The sequence below is a fragment of the Cataglyphis hispanica genome, chromosome 12 (assembly GCF_021464435.1).
Source record: "Cataglyphis hispanica isolate Lineage 1 chromosome 12, ULB_Chis1_1.0, whole genome shotgun sequence".
In the NCBI taxonomy this organism is placed as follows: Eukaryota; Metazoa; Arthropoda; class Insecta; order Hymenoptera; family Formicidae; genus Cataglyphis; species Cataglyphis hispanica.
The window spans coordinates 7,206,780-7,216,645 of NC_065965.1; the positions used below are offsets into that span (position 1 = coordinate 7,206,780).

The following is a 9,866-nucleotide window of genomic DNA, read 5'->3' on the forward strand; positions in this document are numbered from 1 at the left end:
AAGGGTCGCGCTAAATTCAAATCTGCACAAGTACGTGCCTACACATATACGAATCATTATTCTATAATGTTATTTTATTTGCTATTAATATTTATTTTTACAAATGTATCTAATATATTATAATAGATAATAAGATTTATAACTTATATATTACAAAGCTTACCATTTCAAAAAAATATCATTGGTTTCAAAGATCGAAAATATTCAAATTCACGAAATACATTATTTCGTAACATTTCTTTTCGTCATTTATTTTTGTACACGTATATGCTCCGATTTAACTTTGATATAATTTTAATCTTTGCTTAAATTCATCCATTTATTCTTATCCCCATTTGTGTATATATATATATATATATATATATATATATATATATATATATATGCCAAATATATATTACATAAGTGCGACATGCAATTTGTCATATCGACATACAGTTTTCGACGTAATTTCAAAGACGAAAGAAGCTCGCGAGAGTGAGCTCGCAAGCTTATCGAAGACACAATGAGATTGATTGAACGAGAAAAAATAATTGCAAAGTTACAGATCGATTCAATTAGGAATTAACGACGCTTATTCGATTACTCGGATGGCCTTGATGCTCGCGAGAACGTCAATAGAGCGACGTGGGTTTTTACGCAATACTTCATAATCCGTATTCGCGGACGATTACTTTTTTACGTTTGGTCGTAAAAGGGCGTATCGCATCTCGATATAATAACATTTGTTTGCATGTGTGCATATGTACCCTATGCATCGCGTAAAATTAGATATTTCATAATCTTGCGCAATGCGGAATAAATACGCGCGCAATGAAAATGTCCGCATTGAAATACTCGCACGTTTATCTTGTCAATCCTCGAATATATTTTCGGCATTCATTGTATATCGCTAAGCGATCGTTTTATTATTATTAAGAATTTCTTGAAAAAAATTATATTAATATGTTTCGTGTTGAAATTAATATATAGGACATATATGTGATTAATAATATTATTTTACGAGTTATGGATCATTTTAATAAATATTATATGTCGTGTAAAACTATAAATCTTAAAATCAATACTTTGTCGGTAACTTGTGATATGATATCTGAAATATTGAGCTATTTCATTATTGCTATAACAAATTTTCGTTTTTTTTTTTTTAATATTAACTGTGTAATAGAACTTGAATAATTTTTACATTATGAAGCTGGAAAACGGAAAAATATTGTTAACAAAAGTTTATCCAATACCTTGATCGTAGCAACAGACAACGCTCTCACCGCATACGCGTTAACGAAGCTATCAAACATGCGAATGCGATTGCGCGTCGAACAGAGCTTACTCGAAAAGAACTGAATAAATAAATTACATTCCGATTTATCCCGCTCATGATTCTGCACTGGCAGATGTTACATCTACGTATTTTGTATGTCTATGGTTTAACATTATGAAAGTTTTGAAACTTTTGATTGACCAATCAGAACAAGGAAAATCTTTGCCTCGATTGGTCAAGATGAATATAGTCTATTGATAGAGCTAACACCACTCGATCTTTATTTTGTTTTTAATTTCAGGATTTTTGCTTTTCTCTCTTCAACGCCCAAATACATTCATTTTGTGTCAAGAAATTGATGGGAATTAGAAGCAAAAATCTGAGTTACAAAGTTGTACTGAATTCTACTGTACATACAATAAATTTTAAATTTAACCTAAAAATTTTGTATAAAATTCAACATGAGCGATGATGAAGGATCTTTACTTGCAGAGGACAAAGATAGGGTAAGATATTTTGTTATTTTTTTTTTTATATAATTTGATTTTGTCACTGTTACTTTTACTAAACATTTTTTTTACTACAAATGTTTATGTAATATTTGTATATATTTTTAGGAACAAATACGAGAAGAGTTGAAACATATGAGTTTCGAGGATTTGCACAAATTAAAGGAGAAATTGGGAACTAAAATATACAATCAAACAATATTTGGAAACAAAAGCAAGAAAAAGACAGAATTTAAACGGGAAAATAAGAACAGGCCACGGGAAATGTCTGCTAAGAAACCAGTTTCCAGATTTATAGAATCAGTTTCAGTCAAAAAAATTATAGCCCGAGATCCTAGATTTGATAGTTTATGTGGTACATTTGATGAAAAAGCCTTCAAACATTCTTATGCATTTATTAATGAGTTACGAGAGAATGATCTCGAAACATTGAGAAATGAATTAAAAGAAGCTACCGATTTAAAAACTAAAAGAAAGATAAAATATCTCATTCAAAGATTTGAAAATCAGCTAAGGGAAGAAAAGAAGCGAAAAGAGAAAGAACAGAAGAAGCGAGAAGAGAAGAAGGAAGTGCTAGAATTGATTAAACGAGGAGAGAAACCTGTCTTTAAGAAAAAATGTAAGTTAATATACATGGTTAACATAGGTCTTATTTATCTTATGATCGTTTTTTATTTTATTTTATTTATTTCTTGCAGCTGAACAGAAAATCTTGAATTTAGTCTCTCAGTATGAAGAATTGAAAAACGAAGGTAAACTAAAGAAGCATATTCAGAGATTGCGGAAGAAAAATAAGCACAAAGACAGAACAAAATTGAGAACTTACCAGATGGAATAAGACAAATATGTATATTTTGCATATGCTACAGTTGTAAAAGAAGATAGGAAAAATGTATATAATAAAATAAAGCGTTTTTTTTTTAAGTTTTAATCATAAGCAAAGTTAATTAATTTACACATGATTGTATAATATGTCGCTTGATTGATAGTCGCCTGTTTAACTTAATTTTTCAAAACGTTACTTGATTTTCGGAATGGAATATTATTTTATTATAACTTTTCCTATATAATTTTAAATGTGTTTAATGATTTCTAGAAACTTTTATTAATTATCAGCGTTAATTATTTCTTTTGCGATGATAGGGATACTGTTAACTGACGGTTTTTCATAAAGTGTATAAAAAATCACGATATTTACATCCATATATAAAAATACTTGTTCAATAATAATTTATTATCCCTGTCCATAGTATATACTTGAATGATAAAACATCACGCACATATAATAAAACATTAATAAATATATATTTCTTATTTTGAATTCAATTTTTGATCCAACAATTATAAATCTAGCACGGAATATTATAATTTTATTTAAATTTTATCTGTATTTTAGCTGTAATACAAAAACTACAAATCCGTAGTTTATGCCCGAATGATAGAGGTCTCTATAGTCTCTCCTGCCGATTTTTGATGCACAGCTGATCAACTGAAAACAATTGTATAAAGGAACAATATTTTTTATTCGAGTATATTCCGAAATAATTTAGAAATAAGTGATTATTATTTAATAAATTATTAAATTTGTAGAGTTATTTCTTAGTTTATCGACTATGTTGTGACAAAGCTTATATGTTATTAATTTTAGAGAACATTAATTATATTGTAATTTCTTAATAAATGTAAATACAAAGAAATTTAGCAGAGAAGTTTAGAATTTGGTATAGCAATGAATGAATCATCAGAAGTAAGTATATTAAATACTATGTACATGACTCTTTATAATAAAGTTCTACACACTTAAGTATATACATTTTTTAGATATACATTGGTCCTCCACCAATTTGGCCTGACATCAAATTAGAATTACGGGAATATATTGAATGCCCTGAACGATTACCTATACATCAACTGGACAATGCTCAATGTTACTGGTCGCGTAAACCAAATATTTGTTCATTATTGGAATTTGATTTGGCTCCAATCGATACTACGCTGAAGTTTGATCGCGATCCTATAACAGGCAAAATTGGCGAAATGCAAGAAATCGTTTTGCAAGGTGCAGGGGAAACAGCAAGAAATTCTATGTCTATGACTCGTGCACCTGGACCGCTTACAGATGGAGTTCGAGGTGATTTTATTGTTATATGTATTTCTCTTGATCAGAATTTTAACAAATATCAATCAAAATATAATCAAACATTGTATATAATACTAAATGCATATTCTCAATATAATATATTTTTTATAGGTAATCCTAGTAATATTCCTTTTTGGCCTGGTGGTTTTGAAGAACCTAAAGTGCTTGAAAGTGAATTTCTAAATGATATTGACTTTGAAAAGAATTTGAGAACATTAGCCAAAGGTTTTAGCTCGGGTGTAGAATTTAAAAGCGACAATTGCACACCGATTAATTGTACAAAAAATGAAACAGAAGTCGAAGAAATAAAAAAATTTGAAGAATTAAAAATTGATGATAATATCAATTTAATGGCTGTTGTACATGAGGAGGGAAATTTACTTGGTTTATGGTCTTCAATTGAGGAGCCAAAAAAAGAGAATGTTCAAATTTCGGATAACAACATTCCATTTACAGACAGTTCCATTTTACCTGAAGAAACGAATATACCTGTCTTGAAAATATCAGAAAAAAAAACAGAGTTTGCAAAAACAGAATGGGCAGAGCAGTTGGATGTGTCTGCACCAATAACTGATTTCGATAAGAGAGTACCTGATCCAGCAATTAAATTTGAATATGAATTAGACACTTTTCAGAAGCAAGCTATTCTTAAATTGGAGGAGAACAGTAATGTCTTTGTTGCTGCACATACATCAGCAGGAAAAACTACTGTTGCTGAATACGCCATTGCATTGAGTCAAAAGCATATGACAAGGTAGAGCAAAGTTCATGCAAATTTAATTGCTATAATAATTGTAACAATAATTAACTATTAATTTCCTGATTGCTATTTTTTCCCATTTTAGAGTAATTTATACATCCCCTATAAAAGCGCTATCAAATCAGAAATATCGCGAGTTTAAGAGAAAGTTTGAAAGCGTTGGATTATTAACAGGTGATTTGCAAATAAATCAAACTGCTTCATGTCTAATCATGACGACAGAGATCCTACAATCAATGTTGTATTGTGCATCTGATGTTTTACGAGATTTAGAATTTGTCATATTTGATGAAGTTCATTATATAAATAATGAAGATGTGAGAAATACTGATTATACTAATTATTCTAAGAACAATATTATCGCGATTGAACAATTTATATTACCAATTTATATTTATATTTTCAGAGGGGTCATGTATGGGAGGAAATTGTCATTCTTTTACCACAGACAATAAATATAGTAATGTTATCTGCGACCGTACCAAATCCAATAATATTCGCAGATTGGGTCGGTCGTATCAAGAAGCGAAAGATGTACGTGATTAGCACTTTGAAAAGGCCAATACCTCTTCTACATTACTTATACACTGGCACTGATGGTAAGACTAAAGATGATAAGTTTTTGGTCTTTGACGGCAACAGCCAATTCATATTAGATGGGTAAATCATTTCTCTTCTTGCTTTTACATATATGTTTCACACATATTGTGAACAAAACAAATACATAGCGTAATATTAGTATAATATTTTATTAATATTGATAATTTATAGATGGTATAAAGCGACTAATGCATCTGATAAGAAAAAGAATAAGAATCCAAAGGATCCTAGGAGAAGAATTCAGATGACTCCAAAACAAGAAGAAGTATTATGGAGAGCATTTATAAGTCATCTTCAGAAAAATGTACATTGTCAATAATCACACTAATTTTTCAAAAAAAATTTACAGCTATATATTATTTTTATATATACAGTATAATGCCATCCATTTTGCAGGATATGTTACCTGTTGTTGTATTTACTCTGTCGAGAAAACGCTGTGATATGAATGCTGCTACATTGAGAAATCTCGATTTAACAACCGCGAGAGAGAAACATCAAGTGCATGCATTTTTTCAATCTAATATAAAACATTTGAAAGGTAGCGATAGAGAATTACCACAAGTACTTATGATGCAAGAGCTCTTGGAGAAAGGGGTGGGTATACATCACAGCGGGATATTGCCAATTTTGAGAGAAATTGTAGAAATGTTATTCCAAAGTGGAGTTGTAAAGGTAATTTCGCAAAAGCATGAAAAGTGAGAGGTAGCACTTAAAGAATATTGAAAATAAGTCTTGATAAAATTCTTTATATCATTTAGATTGAAAATACATTTTATATAAAAATTTAGAAAAAGAAATATAATAGTTGTTACTTCACTATATTTTAGTTACTATTCGCGACAGAAACTTTTGCCATGGGAGTTAATATGCCAGCTCGCACAGTGGTGTTTGATTCTATACGAAAATACGACGGAAACAACTTTCGTATCTTACACCCGACTGAATATATACAAATGGCCGGTAGAGCCGGTCGGCGAGGTCACGACACAACGGGAACAGTTATAGTAATGTGCAGATACGACGTACCACACTTTAACGACTTGAAACCTATGATGTGCGGCGAGCCGCAGACATTAGAGTCGAAATTCAAAGTCACGTACTCTATGCTCTTAAATTTGAGAAGGGTGAATGAATCCGTCACCGTTGAAGCGATGATGCGCAAGTCTTTCAAGGAATCACCACTAGCATCACAGGAAGCGACGTATAACAGCGAATTACGAAAAGTCGAGCGAGAATTATCAAACTTGCCGACTTTGACTGAGATGCAGAAGAAGCTCTCTACGTTTTATCACGTAGCGGTTGATTATCTGGAGGACGTTAAATTTCTAAATCCCTATTTGTTTGAAACCAAAAAAGTAGCGAAAGCCTTGACCGAAGGCAGAATCTTGCTAATATCATATGCAAATCATTACAACAAATTAGGTCTATTACTTCAAGTCATGCATTATAAAAATTTCACCCAATACAAAGTGTTGATACTCAAGGATGCAGACGCATCCAATTCCGAGGTTGCTGAATTCAAGAGTCCTCAAATATACGAAAAATGGTGTGAAATTATTGGTTTAACAAAAAAAAAGATATTTATCCCGAGCACTAATGCATCGCACGAGGTCGTGACTTTGCACTCGTGGCATATACTGAAGATAACTAAGTGTCAGATAAAAGTCGATTGCTCTTTAGTGCTGAATGATTGGGAAAAGAGACAAATCTCACGATTTAAGTAAGATTTAAATAATGTAACAAAACAGCAAAACTTCTTAGAATATCTTTTTTATCTGCTACTTCATTTCCTTAGAAACGATCCACCGGGGCAGACGTGTCAGATGGCAGTTCAAGAATTAATTTCTCTATCATTTAATGCTACCACTAATGATCAAGTTCTATGCCCATATATCGAATTTTTATCGAAAAATGATTTTCAATTAAGAATACAGCATAGAGACAAATTAAAAGCTCAACTCAATGACATGAGGTGCATGGAAATACCGAATTTTGAAGAACAGTTTAGACCTGTATTCGAACGAAATCAACTCGAAGATAAAAAACGGCAGCTCCAGCTTAAACTTAGCGATGAAGGAATGGCGCTGTATCCAGATTATATGAATATGGTGGCATTGCTCAAACATTTGAGATATATAGATAGCGATGAAAGAGGTTTGTATATTATAAAAGTACTTCTATATATGTAATAGTGTTGCATGTGAATAATATGTCTTTATAGTCTTAATATTGATTTGCAGTTGGTTTAAAAGGAAGAGTCGCGCTGCAAATGGGGAGTAATGAGTTATTGATAACGGAGCTAATTCTCAAGAATGTGTTAACCGTTTTACAACCCGCGGAAATAGTAGCATTGTTGTCAGCACTGATCTTTCAACAACGTACAGATTCGGAACCTACGCTCACACCGAATCTTGCTAATGTACATGTCGTTAATCTATTTTTTCTTCCAAATAATTAATAAAGTTTAAAGGAAATTATATATCGCGCGCGCGCCCGCAAGTAATTACACATCGGGAAGTTAAAACAATGCTCCTTTTCTTTTAGGGTTGCAAGATAATGAGTGAGGTGCATGCGGAATTGGAACGTTTAGAGCAGCAATATCAATTGTCGACGATACCGCCTTTGAATTTCGGTTTGGTGGAAGTTGTATACGAATGGGCGCAAGCTAAATCGTTCGCGGAGATCATGAAAATGACAGACGTCCAAGAAGGAATTATAGTTCGATGCATACAACAACTCGGCGAAACCTTGCGAGATGTTAAAAATGCGGCCGTGACTATAGGTGATCCGATTTTGAAAGAGAAGATGGAGGAAGCTTCAACTGCAATCAAACGTGACATAGTTTTCGCCGCATCTTTATATACTCAAGATTAATGAGAAGATGAAATGTAAAATAATCTGACTTTTGGAGATAGAAAAATGTATTTCTTTTATAAATATAATGAACTAAATACGCACACATTTTTGAAAACGTAATCTATTTGTGAAAAATATTTTGTCCATAAACTTATATATACGATACTTGAAAATATTAATAACTTTTTGATAATTGTATAATAAAATGTAACTTTATAATCACAATTAAGCGATATTATATTTTGGTTAAATGTTTGCGAATATTCAATTACTAATAGTAAATAACTCGCAATAACTCTGAGGTTTGCCAAGATATACTTAATAGTAAATTGTGTTAATTTACAACGCTTATTTGTATAAAATGTCATAATTTTACATTTCTATTAACGACATTACAATGCACGTTGATCTGGATTGTTAAGATTTCCTTGATCTTTATTCAATTCCGAGATACATGCCCATTGTCCTTCGGAATTTTCACGCCAGAGAGACACTTTGTTGTCTCCGCCACTAACAGCTAAGATACCGCCTGTCAACGACCAGCTGACGTTCCAGATTACATCGTCAAAGACATTAAGAACATTTGGCGTCCAGCTAGTGTAATCGTTAGAAGTCCACACGACCACGCGGCGATCTTGCGAGCATGATGCCAAGGCGGCTCTAGATGGTCCAACAGCTGGTGCCCAGGCTACATCTCGAACCTGTAAGTTTGATAAAATAGATCCTTATTCCAATACATTTCCATTGTAATATTAAATCATACCCAATCACTGTGTGCTTCTAATTTATTTTCTTCTATCCATCTATCGCCTTCTTCTTTCCATATTTTCACTAAATTGTCACAGCCACCAGTGGCTAATCTCTTAATAGGACCGCTCCTTTGTTGAGTTAAGTTTGTTGAATCAATAACCGAATCGATTGCCGGACACCAACTAACTGCATTGCATCCAATTGTATGAGCATTTGTTATTTTCTGGGTCTGCCAAGTATCTCCAGTATTTGTAAGGATAGAGATTGATCCATCCGAGCTTCCACAAGCCAAGATTAAACCAAATTCATGCGGCGCCCAGGCAACCGAATTGACCGACGAATCATGACCTGTGTGTTCATATATCTTTGTCCATTCCCCAAGCTCCTTCCAGATGATCACTTTTCTGCCCAAACACACATACATATGTTAAGTTGTTAGATATTTTACATTCAGCTGTTTTATTAAATTATCGAGTATATATCCTCAAAAAAAGAATTTTTAATATTTTTGAAAATTTATTTCTAACATTTTAGGAAAAAAAAATCAAGAGTATCAACGTATACCTGTCATAGCTGCAAGATGCTAAAAGATTGCCAAACTTGGGATGCGCCCATGCGACCTGCCACACGGGACCGATGTGTCCCTTGAGAACAGCAACTAGACTCTGAGTGCCATTCTTTAAATCGAATATCTTCACCGAATTGTCACTTGAGCAAGTAGCTAACCTTAAACCGTAATAATCCATTTCGGCATCGTGTATCATGTCTTCGTGACCGGTATCGACGGTATTTAAGACGGACACCATTTTCAAGAAATAATTCACAGACGACCGATATATAGTGCACGGAATTATTGGAATTGGAAAGTAAAGATCACACGTCCAAGTTGTAGGTTATGTTGACGTAGACTCTTGTCATTTACGTGGAGCATATGCGCGAGAATCGATTGCGCATCCTTTGCGCGCGCATCCCGCAATCCCGCGAATA

At 32.8% G+C, this 9,866-nt stretch overlaps 4 protein-coding genes across 4 annotated transcripts in view; 2 read left to right on the top strand and 2 right to left on the bottom strand.

Moving 5' to 3' along the window:
- The window catches only part of LOC126853788 (DNA-directed RNA polymerases I, II, and III subunit RPABC3), a 50,811-nt gene extending 49,426 nt beyond the window's left edge, over window positions 1–1,385 (bottom strand). The window contains exon 1 of the mRNA XM_050599857.1: window positions 1,239–1,385. The gene's annotated coding sequence lies outside the window, so the exon portion shown is untranslated. The remainder of the gene's footprint in view (window positions 1–1,238) is intronic.
- A 101-nt stretch (window positions 1,386–1,486) lies between these two features.
- Window positions 1,487–2,712, top strand: LOC126853780 (ribosomal RNA processing protein 36 homolog). Its single transcript, XM_050599843.1, has 3 exons — window positions 1,487–1,767; window positions 1,879–2,389; window positions 2,469–2,712. The coding sequence occupies exons 1-3, from the start codon at window positions 1,723–1,725 to the stop codon at window positions 2,606–2,608; spliced, it is 696 nt and encodes a 231-aa protein (XP_050455800.1). The 5' UTR covers window positions 1,487–1,722; the 3' UTR covers window positions 2,609–2,712.
- Window positions 2,713–3,124: 412 nt separating this feature from the next.
- LOC126853759 (helicase SKI2W) lies at window positions 3,125–8,249 on the top strand. The gene is made up of 11 exons (XM_050599811.1): window positions 3,125–3,517; window positions 3,592–3,901; window positions 4,022–4,664; window positions 4,756–4,987; window positions 5,077–5,330; window positions 5,442–5,574; window positions 5,667–5,945; window positions 6,101–6,993; window positions 7,069–7,427; window positions 7,514–7,692; window positions 7,818–8,249. Exons 1-11 carry the CDS (start codon window positions 3,500–3,502, stop codon window positions 8,145–8,147), a joined length of 3,630 nt encoding a protein of 1,209 aa, XP_050455768.1. The 5' UTR covers window positions 3,125–3,499; the 3' UTR covers window positions 8,148–8,249.
- A 16-nt stretch (window positions 8,250–8,265) lies between these two features.
- LOC126853775 (protein SEC13 homolog) lies at window positions 8,266–9,831 on the bottom strand. The gene is made up of 3 exons (XM_050599834.1): window positions 9,444–9,831; window positions 8,893–9,283; window positions 8,266–8,830 (listed from the first exon to the last, which is right to left on the bottom strand). Exons 1-3 carry the CDS (start codon window positions 9,683–9,685, stop codon window positions 8,522–8,524), a joined length of 942 nt encoding a protein of 313 aa, XP_050455791.1. The 5' UTR covers window positions 9,686–9,831; the 3' UTR covers window positions 8,266–8,521.
- Between the last annotated feature and the right edge of the window lie 35 nt (window positions 9,832–9,866).

Excerpts from the sequence above, each read along its gene's own strand:
- LOC126853775 (XM_050599834.1), bottom strand. The coding sequence starts at position 9,685 with ATGGTGTCCGTCTTAAATACCGTCGATACCGGTCACGAAGACATGATA. Across the intron at positions 9,284-9,443 it reads GCATCTTGCAGCTATGACAG|AAAAGTGATCATCTGGAAGG; the intron begins GTATACGTTGAT and ends GTGTTTGGGCAG. Across the intron at positions 8,831-8,892 it reads TAGAAGCACACAGTGATTGG|GTTCGAGATGTAGCCTGGGC; the intron begins GTATGATTTAAT and ends TCAAACTTACAG.
- LOC126853780 (XM_050599843.1), top strand. The coding sequence starts at position 1,723 with ATGAGCGATGATGAAGGATCTTTACTTGCAGAGGACAAAGATAGG. Across the intron at positions 1,768-1,878 it reads TTGCAGAGGACAAAGATAGG|GAACAAATACGAGAAGAGTT; the intron begins GTAAGATATTTT and ends ATATATTTTTAG. Across the intron at positions 2,390-2,468 it reads ACCTGTCTTTAAGAAAAAAT|CTGAACAGAAAATCTTGAAT; the intron begins GTAAGTTAATAT and ends TATTTCTTGCAG.
- LOC126853759 (XM_050599811.1), top strand. Across the intron at positions 5,575-5,666 it reads TAAGTCATCTTCAGAAAAAT|GATATGTTACCTGTTGTTGT; the intron begins GTACATTGTCAA and ends TCCATTTTGCAG. Across the intron at positions 6,994-7,068 it reads AGACAAATCTCACGATTTAA|AAACGATCCACCGGGGCAGA; the intron begins GTAAGATTTAAA and ends TCATTTCCTTAG.